A 19,608-nucleotide genomic window follows, 5' to 3' on the forward strand; every position below is an offset into this window, starting at 1 on the left:
TTAAAATAAATGGATAATTTGCACACTGCCTCCATCTAGTGGACGAATGATAAAGCAGTTGCCTTTACGTTCAGTCATTAGCTAGAGGTGTAGATTATATTTGAAATGCAGAGCATATTGCATATTCCGCATCCATTATTTCAAAGAGAAACATCTTACATATTGACCACTGCACACATAAAAGCATTAAAACACGAGAAACCCGTAAAATATATTCCCACACAAACTACTCGAGCATCTAAATGAACGCTCGTGACTGAGAATCTACCTTTGCGTTCAGGGAGCAGAATGCAGACAGATGAACGCGCAGAGACCCCTTAAAGGCGCGTGACCGTGTGACGCCGCTTCCCTTTAAGAGCCCGTTATGCGTCACCTGACCAGGTCCACCGACAAGGCAGGACCGTAACCTGCATTACCAGCAAAATAAGCGAATAAACATCCAAGATATACACTATATATGAGGTTTGAAACGTGAAAATATACTGTCGTGTTATAGTCTCGCCGTTAAAAAAAGGCCTGCAAGAGACGCGTCATCATCCACATCATCATCCGACCGGACGGGAAGGACACACGGGCTGCGACCGAATATTACCGGAATCCCGATCAGGTTTAAATCAACGGATCATTATTTGTTCGTTTGATTAAATTGATTAAAACATAATAACAATTAAAATAAACGCAAAACATCGCGTCGTTTCGATTAGATGTGTGTTTTGTACATATCATAATCGACGCTGACAGTTTTACGTCTTCATTTGATTATTTATTTCCCACGAGAGAAAAAAAAATAGCTCGGCGTAGGGCGTTACGTAATAGTGGCATTATCCAGGGTGCTGAAACCAACCCATGTACAAAACAAGCCTACACCGAGCGCATTTTACCCTAGTACAAACACCCAACTCGCGCTTTTAAATACGCGTTGGTTGGACGACGAAAGGAGATAGTATTGACATTGTCGGTTTCAAGAGATCCACCTTGGATTCCGTCTGCTTTTCTGTCGGCTAATTTCATATGCATTTGGGCTGTCCTTCCCCCTGAAGTTGAATCTTGAGGTGGTTGTCGACGCTACCGGGAGAAAATGTCGGGACAGACTCTGACGGATCGCATAGCCGCGGCGCAGTACCAGCTCACCGGCTCCGATGTGGCTCGTGCCGTTTGCAAAGCCACCACGCACGAGGTGATGGCGCCCAAGAAGAAGCACCTGGAGTGTAAGTCTGATATTTCTGACTCTCCTTCAGCATGCATTCGTTCATTCATTCATTCCTCGCCCTGGCGCTGTCCACTTCAGCACCACACAGGCTACAATAAAGCGGTGTTTACCGTGCATTTAACACAGAAACGCTCTGCATTATGCATGCTTTGTAATCGCAATTCTACCCTATACAATGCACATTAAATAAAGGCTAAGCAGCAGTGTGCAGTTCACTGAATTTACTACTAAAGCAAATTGACAGCAGAACATACCCCCCTGAAGTGCCTTTATGTGGGTGGCTTGTGTGAAATTGAGAGATTGAGAGGAAGACACACACAAACGGAGAAGACAGAGGGAAATCTACTGCATTTATACAGAACACAGGCTACAAAAGCATCTTCGTGCCGCCTGGAGCTCTGTGTCCTGCAGGAGAAGGCCTTCTGAATTATAAATCGATCAGCCAAAGCATGCATGTATTATTTACAAAGCCAAAGGTGAGGACACTGGTATGCATGCGGAGGATTTAAAGGCCAGGGAATCACACTTTGGGCTTAGGATGCCAACTTTAGCTTCCCGCCAGATCCATAGATTCATAATTGAGCTGGGCACAGACCTGTTGGCCTGCCTATCGCTTTACTTAGAGCATGCTTTTCTTTTTACACTAGCAATAAGCATAATAAAGCTGTCACCGGAGATGAAGAAGGTGCACATTAGTACCTAAAATGCACAATAGTGTCCCTTGTCAAATATTTGGATACTTATTTATTTATTCATACTGATGCTTTAAAGAAAATGCAAATATTTATAAACCAACATGTACCCTAATATTACCGATATTCAAGTCTTTAGAGACTGCTGGAGAGCATGCATGAAGTGTGTTGTACGAGTTTTTACTCCAGTCAGTTGTCTGTTGAATTGGAAGGCGTGAGGGGTGGTGTGGTTGTCATGGAAACTGAAGTAGATTATGGAGACGGGGGGAGGAGTGAGTGACATCATGATGACATGGTATCGTTCTGCACAAGAGGGTCTTCACTTGGGAGACGGATAGGATAGACGGCATGTGCTATGAATTAAAGTTGTGAGACAGTTTGATTGCAGTGCCAGCTTGTTCTAAATCTGCTAAATATTAACGGTCGAAAATTTAAAAGTGTTGATTGTTAGGAGTCTATTAAAATATTTACACATGCATTTTCTGTATTACATCATACAATCCTGCATCATGTAGTAAAGAGACCGAAGCCCGATTAGCTGAGACTGTAGTCATGTGCTGACATGTGTATGTGTGTGTCTGTATTTACACTGTCTGTAATCCGGTCACATGAAGCATGCCTTGAGCATTTCCATAATCCCAACGAGCTGCACCTGCTCACATATTCATAACCTACATATGTACACGCATATTGTGTCATACGCTTCAATATATCGAGATGTTACATAGCAACACATTGCACTAGTGGTGACACACTGTGCGCTCAATGGGTGCTAATCTGGACTATTCTTGGCTTCTTAACTCCACTGCAGTGTGCTTTCTAGCAGTTTCTACCATATTGGCAACTTTATATGGTGTTTAAGACAACCTTCTGCAGGAAAGTCTATTATGAGTGTTATTTTTGAGCATTTCATTCCTATTTATGTGGTAAAAATAACTTGTTTAAAGAAAATGGATACCATTTTAGGACTATTAAGATTTGTGTTTTGTCTTTGATGCTTGATTTTAGCTTAGCAAAAATTACTTGCATTACAGTTTTGCTTGGGTTTGTAAATGAAATGCCGAAAAGTGATTTTGCATACACAGACCACATTTTAAATAATAAAATGCAATGTGCCTAATGGTTCAAATAACCTTAGTGAACATAAAACAAATCTAATTATGCTTAAAATAACTTATTGCTTATTAATACTTAACACTTATTAAAATAGAATAAATATATACAAAATTGTAGTAAATGTCAACGGGTAATGTTAGTGGTGTAAATTATACTGCCAAGTGTAAAGATTTAATATATCCAAAAATAAATGAATAATATAATGCGTGGCACAGTGGTTAGCAATGTCACCTCACAGCAAGAAGGTCGCTGGTTTAAGTCTCAGCTTACTGCAAAAAATTATTTTCTTACTTTGATTTTTTTTGTCTTGTTTCTAGTCTAAATATCTAAAAATTCCTAAATCAAGAGGAATTTTCTAGACAAGCAAAACATATTGTTAAGATATAATATGCCAATATTAAGTGGGTTTTTCCTTAAAACAAGCAAAATAATCTGCCAATGGGGTAAGCAAAATAATCTTACTTCAAAAGAAAAAACAAGATTAATTTGCTCACCCCATTGGCAGATTATTTTGCTACGTTTCCACAATGAGCCTGGGTTGGAATATCAGCTGCTTCAGTCCAACATCTACATTAGAAGATAAAACTAGGGTGGACATTTCAGAAAGACAGTGTTCCAAAACACAGCCAAGAAAACTCTCAGATGCTTTCAGAGAAAGAAAATCAAGCTGTAGAATGGCCCAGCCAATCACCTGAGTCGAATCCAATAGAAAATACAAAATAAAGCTCAGATTTGATAGACGAGACCCACAGAACCATCAAGATTTTTACACTTTGTTGAAGTAAAAATCACAACTGAGCAATTAATGTGACTTCATTCTACATATAATAGGCGCAAAAAGCCTAAACTTAGTCAAATAGTGAAAACCTTTCATTTCAAAATCTTATAATGGAAATGTTTTCACCTCATTATAAGCTGACATGTATTTCACCCAGAAATTAGTTTGTTTTCTTGTAAAGGCTTTATTTTAAACCCATCAAGTGCGAGTACTTTCTCAATCCATGTTCAGTGTGTTTCCAAACATTAGATTTCCACTGAAATTGATTTTAAACCAAATCAAAGCACACCACATTCTCACGACACATTTGATTTGCATTGATTCTGCTGGAAACTAAAATATCGAATGACCACAGTTTTCTGACCACAACATTTCTGTCATTTCACTGCTCGTAAATTCCAGGTTTTTGTATTGCGCGTGCAAAAAATGCACAGTCATTTTGTTGCTTGTCTCCGTAGGGTTGTTTCTTGCTTCCTAATGCAATTGCTGTTATGAATTTTCCCCTTGAGACTCTCTGACTGTCTGCTGCCTCAATAATCATAAAACTCTCCCGCTTCCCCATAGCATTGAATAGCGCTGTAGTGGTAAATCCATGTGTGTTTCTGTGCGCAGATCTGATCTCGACCACCAACGAGACAAACGTGAACATCCCTCAGATGGCTGACACACTATTTGAGAGATCCACCAATGCCAGCTGGGTGGTGGTGTTTAAAGCTCTAACCACGACCCACCACATCTGCATCTACGGCAATGAGGTAAATCAGAGGGAGATTACTGCTTAAACTCTATTCCTTTATATCTTTTTATCTAAATTTGTCATCGTGTTGAAATTTGCTAACACTTTACTTGAAGGCGTGTAAGATAAGATATAATCATGACCTGACATTATTTTATGCATGCTTATGACAACTGTTATTAAGTGTCCTTTTATGTGCAAAGATGACAATATACATGATTGTCATTAGGCCATTATAGTTGTGTCATGACTATTTTTTTGATCACGTTTTCAGAGAAACAAGCTTTATTTGTTAATAAAATGCCTTATTAAAAGTGTAATTACTCATTTTATAAGAGTGTCATTCATATTTAATGACATTTTATTGACAAATTCAGCTTGTACCACTGTAGTTAAGGTAAAAAAAAATATTAATGATGCTGTTAAAAAATGTATGAGATATTTATAATAGGGATTTTCAGTTCTAAGCTTTTTGGAGTCAACTCCAATTCTCGACTCCTAATTTTGGAGTCGGTGGAATCGACTGTGGAATCAACTCCATTTACATTCATTTAAAATAGCGCAAGGACTAAATATGCTGTATCATATCATGCTTTACACAATGCTACTGCATCAGTAGCAACACTGTGCAGTTCACCGATTAAACAAAACCAAAAGTAAATCATTTCCAGCTAAAATAAAGTAGTTAACAACATACACTTTTTTACAGCATATTTTAATTGTCTGGTTAAGATAAGTAACAAAATTACATTGCAATCTTAGAGACACAAAGTTAAAAAATCTGTTTATTATCAGACTGTTTAATGGAAAGATGAGTGGCAGTTCATTACCAAATAAAAAAAAATGAAAAACATCCTAGTTGAAAACATCGATTAAAAAAATTATATAGAATAGTCTAAATATCTTCTTTATGTAAATGTTTGATACTTGAATACTTTACCAAGAGAGCGAAATAATCTGGGGTTGTTCATTTCTTTACTTTTTGATGCCCCAACTGATCAATAAACAAAAGTAGCTAGATTTTTCATTAGATTTAATGACCAATTAAATATGAAAATTAAATATTAAACTTAAATAATTCATACAATAACAAAAATAATAACTAAAATAATAAATAAAAGCAGCGTGACAGACTGTCCCTAAACGCATATCATATTGCTCTCTCTCTCTCACTCTCTCTCTCTCTCTCTCTCGTAAATGCAATTTTCTTTAAGCTGTACTTTTAAATAGCTCTTTATTTTACTTTTAAATATCACTGTTTTTTTTTGTGCAATTTGTTTATTAATGTAATTTAATAAGGGTGTGGGAACCGCATTGTCTACGTTGGAAGAAAAGGAGTGAGTCAGGCCTAGTTTTTGAACATTTAACCTCGGCTATAAATTTATTTAAAAATCCTCTTTTGGAAACGAATTTCATTTGGTATAATTCTGATTATTTTTGTAGTCATTAAAATAAACAGAAGAAAGAATCAGAGGTGAAATTAAGTGCGTTCAGGGCCAAAACAAAACCACGACCACATGTATTGTCAGATTTTGTGACAATAAACTAACTTGGCTACTTTTGCCATTATGATTAGTGTTTTATTTATTTTTGAATAATTCATAAATTAAATAAATATTTTAATTGAGCATATAATAGCAGCCAACAGCCTAATATAACATCATAATTTTACCTGCAGTGCTGTTTTAAGACGTCGATCTGCCAATAGTATCCGATCTGCTCCAAATTCACACACATATACAACTATATTTAACTCATAACAAAGCAAGCTTGACATCGCAGGCAGATCCAAAGCAAAATGCAAAAGGTGTAGGTGCTTTATAGGAATTTAAAAATGAAAGCAAACTTCATCCTGCAGCACTATTTAATAGCATAGAATGCTCGTGGATGTTAAATTCGTAAGCAAAAGCGTAAATAGTGTGATCACGCATTCAACAGACCGCAACGGACTACAAATCTGCCATTACATGGACTACATATTCCAGTCATGCAACGCTCACACGCACTAGTTCCTCATTCCATTGATTACACACAATCACACAGCTGAAGCTGTTCAGGACTAATTACACAGACTATTTATACACCTCCTAAACGCACACATTGCTGAGTCTTGTTATAATGCTTTTGAGAACATTACGACGCGTTTTCCTTGCCTTGCCAGTTTTGACCCTGGCCTTGTTTGTTTGTTTGATTGTTTTACATTGTATGCTACCTGCCTATTGACCATCCGCCTGTGAATTGACATTGACCCTGGATTGCCCGTATACATCTGTTTGCTCCTGTGTTGAATATTGCTGGCCTGACCATTCTCTGCATAATAAACCCTGCATTTCCATCCACACTTCCCTGCCAGCTTACACTTCACATTTACACAGTCAATGTTTATGACAGATGTATGACAAGTTTTGCTGTCTTGGTAATGTCAAGTTGTCATGACAAATACAAAGACTGGTTGTGATGTATCGGTTTGTTAAGTTGTCATAACAAACAATGTTATCTTTGCATTTAAAATGTCACAATTAAGAGAATGACACTTAATGAAAGTTATTATAAGCATGCATAAAATCTCATTCACATGATTATAAAGGTTTCATGACAGCCTTGTGGACACCTCTTCAAGTAAAGTGTTTACGAACATGTAAGCTTCCATTAGTTAATGTTAGTATATTACAACCACTGAACAAAACATTTATTACAATATTATTAATGTTTGGTAATGTTACTAATCCAAATACAGTTTTTTGTATAACAATAACAAGTTATAAAAGCAATAAATTCTTAAATGTTTTAAGATTTCTTCATTTTAAATCCCTGCAGAGATTCATCCAGTATTTGGCATCGAGGACTTCCCTGTTCAATCTCAGCAACTTTATTGATAAAACAGGCACCCATGGTGAGTTCCTGTGCATTTGTGTGTGAGCTGAATGTACACAGAGACAGAAACTTCAATAAATGGGGCATATGCAGAGCTAGTGTTTTTCAGCCAATGATGAGCTTCCAGTTAGAGCTTTATATGACTATTTTCAATTTCAACTTTTACAGCATCTGTGTTATAATGTAATTAAAATACATTCAGTTAAATGGAGTTAAGCATTCACTTGGCTGTTAAAGCGTAAAAAGAGATGAACGACCATTTAAAGAGTCACGAAACACCAAAACACATTTTTTGAGTAGTATATGTGTCGCACACTGCTAAAAACACTATTAGAACACATATATTTCAATGAAAAGTAAAAATTTCAAGCAAATTCATATTTCCGGTTTGAAAAGAATCTTTTTAAGCTGCGTCACGGCCATGAGATCTTAGCGTGTATTTCAGCATGTAGACTGGATGTCAGTACCTGGGAGTACCTTTCGCCATCTCTGAGCATTCTCCATTGATTCATGAGTATGGCTTGGTTCAAACCAATCAGCACGCTCTATTAAGTATGCGCTGCAACTTCATTAATATGCATGCTAGCTTCGAAGACTGTACCTGAAACAGTGCTCAGACGGCAGAGAGACGACACGTTGTGTTGCCAAAAGAAGTGGGAAAAGAATAAGAATTGTTTGGAGATAAGGGTGGTCAGTGTTGCTTTTATAATTTGCTGCAGCGAAGGTTTTGTTTTTGTTTTCCCGCTATGAGAGCACAACTGGACTCAAGTGTGGATCAGTGCACGTGACACGCAACAGAAATACGTTTGTAAGGAACATTTTTTCCTCGAGAGCTTTTCGCATCTCGAAATTGTGAAATCCGGATTTGCTGCTCGTCTCCTTTAAAAAAAGACGCAGCTCCAGTATGTGTTGATTGTCCTGTCTCTACAGATTTGGTAAGTGTGTGCGATCAGTGCCCTATAACACAGTTATAGTTCGTATCGTCAGCAATACTCTTAGTGTTTAAAGACAGACCTTAGTCAAAATGATTTCTAAGTTACTTAGTTTACGTTAATATCACTACAATATTATGGACTGAAAGATCTGCTGTAAATGCTGCTCTCCGGGTGAAAACGTGAACACTGCAAGCAAACTATTGCCGACCGTCGTGTTTAATTTTTGCCGCATTTTGTGACAGGATTGTCTACACACACATGGCTTTCTGACCTATTGAGTGCATCTGAGTTACCGAGAAATGCAGAGGTTTTTTCCTCTTTTACGACGTGCGGTATCAAACATTCCACCGTAATTAAACACAGTCACTGTCTTTCTCCCCTGCGTGTCTGCCTCTGTGAAAATCAGCCAAATGGAAACTCCCATTTTTATTCAAATGCTTCCCCTTTTTCCTTCCCCGACACTCCCACCCAAACAAAGCTAGACACACCCACTTTCCTGACTTTTTCCAAACTAGAGGTGTGAAAACACCCTGCTGAAACAGGGGGTTTCATAGCCCCTTAAATGCAGGCCCCATCATTAACGGCAGCTAGCACAGAAATTCTTTTAAAAACACAGGGGTAAAATTAATTTTCATATTTTAAAAACAAGACGTGGAACAATTTAATTTAATGCAGTGCTTCTTCTTTGGTTTGATACCCACTTTATATCGTATCTCAGCCAGGCCGTGAAGATTGCTGTTTTTTAACGAAATCTTAAAGATCTTAAACGCGCCGATATTGTATGGGATGACCAGAAGCGCTGGGGCTGGCGGACTGAATTTAAAAGTCCGAGTGCATATACCCCATTGCCACTCAATTTGTAGCGTGCTGCATAAAGTAATTACACAAACTTTGCTGCATAACAGTCAATAAAATGATGTTTGTCTAATGTTGGTTATTTGTTTCTGTCCTCAAGGTTATGACATGTCTACATTCATCAGACGATATGCACGATATCTGAATGAGAAGGCATATGCTTACCGCGCCATGGCCTTCGACTTTACTCGAGTTAAGAAGGGGTACGTCAATCGCTTCTGGGAACAGAAGGAGACATTTACTACCTATAGTTACTGGAGCTGTGCTGAAAAAAAGAGTGTCATCTGGCATTATAAACTAGCGCAGAGCGCCATCAGCTGTTAAAACCAGCCTAGAGTGCCATCTGATGGTAAAAACTAGCCTAGAGCACTATCTGCTGTAACAAACCAGTGAAAAAAAAGCACCATATGCTGATACAAACTAGCCTAAAATGCCATCCCCTGTAACAAACTAGCCTAGAGTGCCATCTGATGTTACAAACCAGCCTAGAGTGCCATCTGATGGTAAAAACTAGCCTAGAGCACTATCTGCTGTAACAAACCAGTGAAAAAAAAGCACCATATGCTGATAAAAACTAGCCTAAAATGCCATCTGCTGTAACAAACTAGCCTAGAGTACCATCTGATGTTACAAACCAGCCTAGAGTGCCATCTGATGCTAAAAACTAGCCTAGAGCACCATCTGCTGTAACAAACCGGTCTAAAACACCATCTGCTGTTACAAACTAGCCTAGAGAGCCATGTGGCGTTACAAACTAGCCTAAAACAGCATAAAGTGTTACAAACTAGCCTGGAGCGCCATCTGTGCTTACAAACTAGCCTAGAGCGCCATCTGTGTTTACAAACTAGCCTAAAGCGCCATCTGTGTTTACAAACTAGCCTAAAGCGCCATCTGGGGTTACAAACTAGCCTAGAGCACCATTTGCTGTTAGAAACTACCATAGAGCACCACCTGCTGTTAAAAGTTAGCCTAGAGCTCCATCTGCTTTTACAAACTAGCCTAGAGCACCATCTGCAGTTACAAATTAGCCTAGAGCGCCATTTGCTGTCCCAAACTAGCCTAGAGTGCCATCTGCTGTTAAAAATTTGCCTAGAGCTCCAATCACCGATATGATATAAAATATGGGTGAAAATATATAAAATATAGCTATATGAGCTCCACGTCACCTATATGATATAAAATGTGTGTGTGTTTTCAGAGCTGAGGGTGTGATGAGGACTATGGCTACTGAGAAGCTCTTGAAAGCCATGCCAGCACTGCAGACTCAAGTGGACACACTGCTGGAGTTTGATGTGAGTAACATCTTCTTTGAAGACATCAAGACAGCATATAATATAGTTGCAATATGTTTTCCTTTTCTATTGTGACTCATATTCATGTGAAATATCTGCTTAACCAATAAAATAAAATAGTTTGAGCACATCTGGAGATGACTGGTCCGCTATTGATTGATGCCATGTGATTGACAGGTTTAAGTCCAGTCCTCAAACTAGTAAACAGACGTCATTTTGATTAAAGATTACAATGGCACATTAATATATACACATACACTTTAAACTGCAATTAAGAAGCCCAGATTAGGACTTGATAAATGAAGTAGGTTGAACTTAAATTTTGTCTTTCTTTTTTTTAAACACAGGTTCATCCTAAAGACTTAAACAACGGCATTATAAACGCAGCGTTCATGCTTCTCTTTAAGGATCTGATCAAGCTCTTCGCCTCCTACAATGACGGCATCATCAATCTATTAGGCATGTGATAAACAATGTATTAACCACATTTTATTGATGCTTATTTATTTATTTTTTTTAAACTGTGATGTTTTTTTATTATTCAGAGAAATATTTCAAAATGAAGAAGTCGGAGTGCAAGGACTCTCTGGAGATTTACAAGAAATTTCTGACCCGAGTGACCAAAATCGCAGAGTTCATGAAAATCGCTGAGGTGAGGCGGGCAGCGGAGATGTGTTAAAGTCAGACATATGTGTACAACATCTATTCACAACATGATTACTGTGTTATTTGTTCTGCAGCAAGTAGGAGTGGATAAAAATGACATCCCTGACATCTCTTATGTAAGTCAGCTATGGCATTTCCATGTGTTTAGTGTGTCACAAGCTCTTAACTGTTGTAGATGCTTGTCTAATTTCTAGTCCTGAAGTCTAAACATTTTTTAAATCAAGAAGCATCTTCCAGACAAGTAAAAAAATAGTCTTGTTTTCAGAAATAATGAGTCGAAATGAAGAGAGTTTTTCCTTAAAATGAGCAAATTAACCTAAAATTAAATAACGTTGCTGCTGCTCTGAAACAGTATTATTTTGCTCACCCCGTTGGGAGATCATTTAGCTTGTTTAAAGGAAAAACTCAATTAATTTTGACATATTATTTCTGAAAACAAGACAATGTGTTTTATTTCTACCTGACTAGAAGAAAAGCAGAGTAAAAATCAAGGCAAATATTGATTTCTAGATGTCGATGGTTGAGAAAACACTATACCCCAGTCTACAAGGCTTTTACAGTAATCAAGTAAATCTGTGTGAGTGTCAAAGAGCTTTTCATCCATGCTAACTGAGCGCCATAATTGCTTTCCTTGTGGGGATTCCCAGTGTCTGCATCCCGGCGTAGTTGCAGATCTAGCAGATTCAGACAGTGAAGACTGTCCCTTTAAAGACTGCCGCAACGAAGAGCCGGTAACCTTAAGGCTGATATGGGACGCCGTGAACTGTACATCTCAGTGCATTGTTTTTACCTGAAATATCTCTTATGTGGGCTATTTAATCACAAAACACTACTGATTTATATACAGTTGAGAATTATTAGGCCTCTTATTAAATTTTAATTCTGTATTTGTTTCCTAATTACTGTTTAACAGAGAAGCACATTTCTCAATGGCTGATTTCTTTTATCTTTATCATGAAGACAGTTCATTATAGTTGACTAGATGTTTTTCAAGATACTTCTATTCAGGTTAAAGTGACTATCAAAGGCCTAACTGGGTTAATTAAGTACTGTAAGTTAGGGTAATTAAGCATATCATTGTATAACAGTGGTTTGTTCTGTAGATAAAAATATATTGCTGGAGCTAATAATATCGAGGTCAAAATGGTTTTTTAATTAAAAACTGCCTTTATTCTATCCGAAATAAAACAAATCAGACTTTCTCCAGTAGAAAAAATATTATAGGAAATACTGTGAAAAATTCCTTGCTCTGTTAAAAATCGTTTGGGAAATATCTGAAAAAGAAAAAAAATTACAGGAGGCTCAAATCTCAGATTTTGCTGGTATTTACTCACTTTCAAGTCAGCTATGTTCTGAATGGCATACAGAGTGAGTAACAGCAAATCTTCATTTTTTTTTGGGTGAACTATCCCTTTAAAAGACCATATAAAAACATATGTGACCCGAGTCCTTATGTTCCACGGGTATTTTCCAGGGCTATAATCAAAATACATTGTATGATTTAAAATTATAGATTTTCTTATGGCCAAAATCAATAAAATATTAAGTAAAGATATTGTTTTATGTAGATATTTTGTATATTTACTACCATAACATAATTAAATTATGTATAATTTAATTATATACAATTTATAAATATAATTATATATATATATATATATATATATATATATATATATATATATATATATATATATATATATATATATATATATATATATATATATATATATACATATATATACATATATATATATATATATATATATATATATATATATATATATATATATATATATATATATAATTAAATTATATATAATTATAACTTAATTAAACCTCAAATTTTGATTGGTAATATGCATTGCTGGGAACTTTAAATGAGATTTTCTCTTTTTTTCAGCATTATCTCTGACAAATCTTGTTCTATGCAGACTATGTATATTGGTTTTGTAGTCCAGGCTCACATATTATAAATATGACTGTACTGACACTAGTGGATAAAAACACAAACACCTAAAAGCTGGAACAAATAAGCACTACATTAGTTAACACAAACTAACACATAATAATATGTCTATAGCATCTTGTTAATCTTGGTTGAAAATATTTAGCGCATTTACTAATACATTATTAAAATCTAAGGTGATATCTGTTAACATGAAGTAATAATAGACAAGTGTATTTTATCAACTAACATTGCTGTGAAAAAAACACCTTGCTCTAAGTTAATTCATGTTAATGAAAGCATTAGCTAATGTTAACAAACGAGACCTTAGTGTACAGTGTTACCCTATTGTCTTCCCTGCAGTTGCTGCTGAAGTTGTTTCATAATTCATGACCTGCAACACACTGACACGGTTATTGAATTTAATCAACACAATCTGTATTGGACAGAATAATGATGACACGGTTGTCTATTTAGAGCTGCTTTAGAAATTACAATATATATATATATATATATATATATATATATATATATATATATATATATATATATATATATATATATATATATATATATATATATATATATATATATATATATATATATATATATACTGTATGTGTATCTGTATATTTAAAAAAGGAAAAAAAATCAAAAGGGGCTAATAACTCTGACTTCAACTGTATATATATATGCCCCTTTTGATTTTTTTTTCCTTTTATAAATATTTCTCAAATAATGTTTGGCAAGGAAATTTTCACAGTATGTCTGATAATATTTTTTCTTCTGGAGAAAGTCTTATTTGTTTTATTTCGGCAAGAATAAAAGCAGTTTTAAATTTTTTTATAGCCATTTTTGGGACAAAATTATTAGCCTCTTTAAGCTAATTTTTTTTTTCGATAGTCTACAGAACAAACCATTGTTATACAATAACTTGCCTAATTACCCTAACCTGCCTAGTTAACCTAATTAACCTAGTTAAGCCTTTAAATATCACTTTAAGGTGTATAGAAGTGTCTTGAAAAATATCAAGTGAAATATTATGTACTGTCATCATGGCAAAGATAAAATAAATCAGTTATTAGAAATAAGTTTTTAAAACTATTATGCTTAGAACTGTGTTGAAACAATCTTCCCTCCATTTAACAGAAATTGGGGGAAAAAATAAACAGGGGCGCTAATAATACAGGGGGGCTATATATATATATATATATATATATATATATATATATATATATATATATATATATATATATATATATATATATATATATATATATAGGAGACTTATCTTTTATATACATGACTATACAGACTATATACAGACTTGGCTTTTCTAAGAGGTCACATCACAATTAGCCTTTCATTCAGAAGCTGGAAAAGGCAATGCACTAAAGTCCAGCACTGTCCCATGGTTTTTGAGTGGATTTTGCAGTGGTTTGAGCGAAGGTTTTCAGCAGGTTTTGATGTGCTGTTCTTATTGTTTGGATTTGCAGTGGAACTTTAAGAGATACTCAAATCAAATGTTTGAGCTGCTCATCACTGATATGTGTGCTTCATTCTGTCAGGCACCCAGCAGTATTCTGGAGTCACTGGAGACACATATGAACAGTCTAGAAGGGAAGAAAGGGTAGGAGACCTCTAAACTCATCCTAAATCATATTAAATGTTGGAGGGGACATAAAACAATCTGCATTTGATCCACTCAAAACTATTATTTATACTGCTTGTTCAAACTACTTTTTTAAAATGAGCTGAAACAACACAATTCTTGAGCTTTTCTAAGGGACAACTTAATTGCTTTATGTTCAATGCACTCAAATTTGTAAAAACAGTTAACTTAAGCTTAGTTCACACTACAGGATTTTAAGCCTGATTTGAGCCTTATTTGAAGTTAGCAAGCTCGCCGACAGATCAGGCTATGATCGGGGAAAAATCTGGGGGTGCTCGGCGCTCTGCAGTTTTTATGAGTGAACTACTACAGAACACATCAAAGGGGCTCGCTGAAGCATCGCCAACACCTCACAGACGGAAATCCAATAATTAGCATGCTAAATATTCCAAAGTAAACTGCCGACTCGACCCCACGTGTGGTTACGAGCTGCAGCCTATGAGAGAGCATATTAGCGTGAGCTGAATGGCCGCTAGGAGCTTAACAGAAACGTCTGTGATTGTCCAGAATGGGCATTGATGCACTCGCTTCATTCTGCATTAACAAAGACACGAGAGTAGGCTATATTAATAATGAAACTAGAATTCTATAACTAATAGAAATGCCAGACTGCTCATTCTGATTGTCATATTGTCACATCATATTTACATTCAAAGCTTCTATTGAGATACTAAAATTAGGTTTTGAATGTCTGTCATCATATTATATGACACCATCACACTAAAAGTATTATGTTAATTAATAATACAGCCTATAAATATGTAGTTAAGATACTAGAACAAGCGCAAAGGTCTGGATCTCACTTTCATTTTCACTTTCAAACAGGAGCTATTTCACAGCACAGAATATGATGTTTTTAAAAAAAAGATATATCTAAAGTAAATTTCTGTTTTTGCTATCAGAAAGTTTTGTTTTTTGTTAGCAGGAAGTTGCTAGGCAAAAAATTCATGCATATTTAATTTCACAGCGAAAAGCAGCAGACATGCATGCAGTCATTTTGACCAGTATGATAATTAAAGGTAGACTGTCATTTAAAAAGATTACAATGTGAGAAAAAATACATAGATATTAAGGAAACGTCAGGGTGTTATAGATATGTATGTTTTATATATATGTAGTTATGTAGATATATAATTCAAAGAGTTATAAAATTTGTAAAAAAAAAAAAAAAAACTCTGTGTCTATCCACTTGAACCTTGCAGATGAGCTGCACCTGGTTACACTTTATTGTACAACTTACAGTATAACTAGTCATTTCATAATTATTGAGCAGTATTCATTAATTGCATGTACTAACTATATGCTTGGGGTTAGAGTGTGAGTTAGGTTTAGGGCTTGTAATTATGCATAATTCAATGTAGTTACTATAGTAAGTGTATGGAGCATGTGTAACTACATCACCAATTAAAGTGTTATAATAAAAAATAATTAAAGCAAGGCGCATAACCATTGCATGTCTTTGCCAATTTTGTATATAAAAATCAGAAAGTGTGTGTGCATTAATATTAATCCTATGTTTCTTTTCTCTTCCCGCATGGATTTACTTAGGGATGGGTGAGTACATTTAAAAAACTCCTGAAGATTTTGATTGGTAACACTTCATTTGAAGTATTCCCACCATTAACTACTGGCTTATTATTATTAGTAGTATTATTATTCATTAATTTTCTTGTCGGCTTAGTCTCTTTATTAATCCGGGGTCGCCACAGCGGAATGAACCGCCAACTTATCCAGCACGTTTTTTTCATGCAACTGAGCCGAGCAGAGCCGAGGTTCGAACCAGCGACCTTCTTGCTGTGAGGCGACAGCACTACCTACTGCACCACTGCGTCACACTATTATTAGTATTAATATTAATATTAATATTAATATTAATATTAATATTAATATTAATATTAATATTATTATTGTTATTATTATTATCATTATTATTATATTGTCTGTTTATTAGTACTTATGAAGTGTGATCTTATTTTACATTCATAATTCTATCTAATACCTAAACCCAACTATTACCTTATTAACTATTAATAAGCAACAAATTAGTAATTTATTGTGCTTATTGATTTATTAATAGTAGAAACTAAACCTTAAAACAGGGGCTCCCAAACATTTCAGCCTGCGACCCCTAAAATAACTCCCAAATTCATCTTACATGGTTAGAAATATGCAAACGTAGTCATACAACAATAGGCCTATATAAACGCAAGCATATTGACCACACAAAAAAGTGCAACAGTCCAACCATATCATTTTTGTAGTGATTTATTAATTTGTTTAATTTAATATTAAGCTCACCTTAAGAGACTGGTGGACACAATGCTTTCAGCACAAGTCTATTCTTGGTTTAATTTTGGAGACCGCCAATCAAAGATCATTCGTAATATTCAGCTGTGATGTGTATTTATTTTTAATGTGTTTGACTGCCATAAAGGTGTCAGAAAGTTTAACCTGATGCTATAAAATCAATCTGCCTCCGCTGACGCTGTTGCTGTGTTGTTAATCTAACATAAACACACCGATCCTATAAACAAAAAATATTTAAAGGCTGACGGCTTTTCATTTGCATGTTGTTGTTTTTTTACTATGGGTTATGGTTAAAATATGCAATTCTAGTAGTTAAATAAAATTAATTTGACTTTTCTAAATCACTAAGCGACCCCTTGTTATTGTCATGTGACCCCCCAAGAGGTCCCGACCCCCACTTTAAGAACAACTGCCTTATAATAAAGTGTGACCTTTTGCTGTTTTGATTTAAAACCATCCGTTCACTTGTATCTGTGTTTATCTTTCAGGTCACCCACAAAGGTAAGCAAGCACTTTATTTGCTTAAAGCAGGGATGCCCAGACTCGGTCCTGGAAGTCAGGTGTCCTGAAAAGTTTAGTTTCAACCCCGATCAGACACAACTGGGTTAGCTAATCAAGCTCTTGCTAGGCATTCTAGAAACATCCTTGCAGGTGTGTTGAAGCAAGTTGGAGCTAAAATCTGCCGGACGCCGGCCCTCCAGGACTGAGTTTGAACACCCCTGGGTTAAAATCATTATAATGTCATGGATATCACTAACATACAGCTGAAGTTGAAATTATTTGCCCTCCTGTAAATTGATTTTCTTCCGCATTTGCCAAATGATGTTTAACAGAGCAAGGATTTTTTCACATTATTTCTAATAATATTTTTCTTCTAGAGAAAGTCTTATTTATTTTACTTCAGCTAGAATAAAAGCAGTGTGCAACTTTTTAAAACCATTTTAAGGTCAATAATATTAGCCCCCTTAAGCTATATTTAATTTCGATTGTCTACAGAATAAACAACCCTTATACAATGACTTGCCTAATTACACTTAACTTAGTTAAGCCTTTAAACGTCACTTTAAGCTGAATACTAGGATCTTGAAGAATATCTAGTCAAGTATTACATACTGTCATCATGGAAAAGATAAAAGAAATCAGTTATTAGAAATGAGTTGTAGGGATGGTATACCGTTTGACTTTTGTGGCCACTACTATCTAATGTATATCAATTAAGATGTTATTTAAGAATTTATTTATTTATTTATTCAACTATTTCTTTCCCTAATAAGCTGACCTACTCTTTTCTTAAGATTCGGGCATGCCCTTTTGTCTGTGAAACAGCAAGATGGCAGTAGTGGAACTAATTACAATCTCGGGGTTGATTTAGTCCACTACTAAATAAACACCAGTCCAAGTTTTATTTACATTTACATTTAGTCATTTAGCAGACGCTTACAAATGCGACTTACAAATGAGGACAAGGAAGCATTTTACACAACTAAGAGCAGCAATGAATAAGTGCTTTAGGCAAGTTTCAGGTCTGTAAAGTCTAAGAAGGGAAGTATTAGTAGTATTAGTATTTTTTATTTTATTTTTTTTGGGTACAGTTAGTGTGATATTCAAAGAGGCAATTGCAGATTAGGAAGTGAAGTGGAGACTAAATAGTTGAGTTTTTAGTCGTTTCTTGAAAATAGCGAGTGACTCTGCTGTTCTGATGCAGTTAGGGAGTTCATTCCACCAACTGGGCAGATTGAGCGTGAGCGTTCGCGAAAGTGATTTCTTCCCTCTTTGGGATGGAACCACGAGGCGACGTTCATTCACAGTACGCAAGTTTCTGGAGGGCACATAGATCTGCAGAAATGAGAGCAGATAAGAAGGAGCAAGGCCAGAGGTCACTTTGTAGGCAAACATCAGAGCTTTGAATTTGATGCGAGCAGCAACTGGCAGCCAGTGCAAACGGACTAGCAGCGGAGTGACATGTGCTCGTTTAGGTTCATTGAAGACAACTCGTGCTGCTGCATTCTGGAGCAGTTGATTGATCCCCGAGAATGTCCTAAAAAGCCTCTTACACACCCATCAACTGAGTACTTAACTCTGGGTGGAGGAGGTACACTCCACAACTACTGTTATACGTATCAGTATCGTTATTGGTGTGCCGCAAAACACATCAGCTCGCGATGGGATTCCACAAAAATTCACCACAAATTTTGTGAATCCACTGATGCCTTTTATTCACTGAATGAGAACCCAACAGCGTTCCGTTACTACCCACTACTTCACAGACAATCCCTTGTCTATAATATTATAAATCTTCCTACCTTTCTTTTTGTTGATTGATCAATGGTGTTACCAGTAAACAAATGCCACGCGTCCTCCACCAAACTGTAGGGACGGTATACAGTTTGACCTAAAGAATGACCGGTCTGGTAGATGAGGAAGAGCGTCCTAGGAACTCATTGTGAGCATTGAAGCTGGCTTCTGCTAATGAAACTGCAAACTATCTTCAATATAAACCTCTGACTCCTGCTCTTCTTCATCTATC

The 19,608-nt window shown here is 35.9% G+C and overlaps 2 protein-coding genes across 11 annotated transcripts in view; one reads left to right on the top strand and one right to left on the bottom strand.

Moving 5' to 3' along the window:
* The window catches only part of ccdc167 (coiled-coil domain containing 167), a 64,216-nt gene that overhangs the window by 15,171 nt on the left and 29,437 nt on the right, over nt 1–19,608 (bottom strand). The window contains exon 10 of one of the 5 annotated variants that reach the window (XR_015482041.2): nt 18,668–19,608. This exon is cut by the window's right edge and continues 331 nt beyond it. The exons of the other annotated variants lie outside the window; for them this stretch is intronic. The gene's annotated coding sequence lies outside the window, so the exon portion shown is untranslated. Of the gene's footprint in view, nt 1–18,667 lie in introns of those variants that run through there. 5 annotated transcript variants of the gene reach the window in all.
* snap91b (synaptosome associated protein 91b) overlaps nt 372–19,608 on the top strand; it is a 42,050-nt gene continuing 22,813 nt past the window's right edge. For all 6 annotated transcript variants that reach the window (XM_087247949.2, XM_087247948.2, XM_087247947.2 and 3 more), the window contains exons 1-9: nt 372–1,208; nt 4,409–4,551; nt 7,350–7,425; nt 9,297–9,399; nt 10,395–10,488; nt 10,836–10,947; nt 11,034–11,140; nt 11,229–11,270; nt 14,671–14,732. In XM_087247949.2, the coding sequence (XP_087104075.2) occupies nt 1,079–1,208; nt 4,409–4,551; nt 7,350–7,425; nt 9,297–9,399; nt 10,395–10,488; nt 10,836–10,947; nt 11,034–11,140; nt 11,229–11,270; nt 14,671–14,732 (869 nt within the window). In that variant the 5' untranslated portion in view covers nt 372–1,078. The remainder of the gene's footprint in view (nt 1,209–4,408; nt 4,552–7,349; nt 7,426–9,296; nt 9,400–10,394; nt 10,489–10,835; nt 10,948–11,033; nt 11,141–11,228; nt 11,271–14,670; nt 14,733–19,608) is intronic.

Source organism: Danio rerio, chromosome 4, assembly GCF_052040795.2.
Source record: "Danio rerio strain M-AB ecotype USA chromosome 4, GRCz13ab, whole genome shotgun sequence".
Lineage (NCBI taxonomy): Eukaryota > Metazoa > Chordata > Actinopteri > Cypriniformes > Danionidae > Danio > Danio rerio.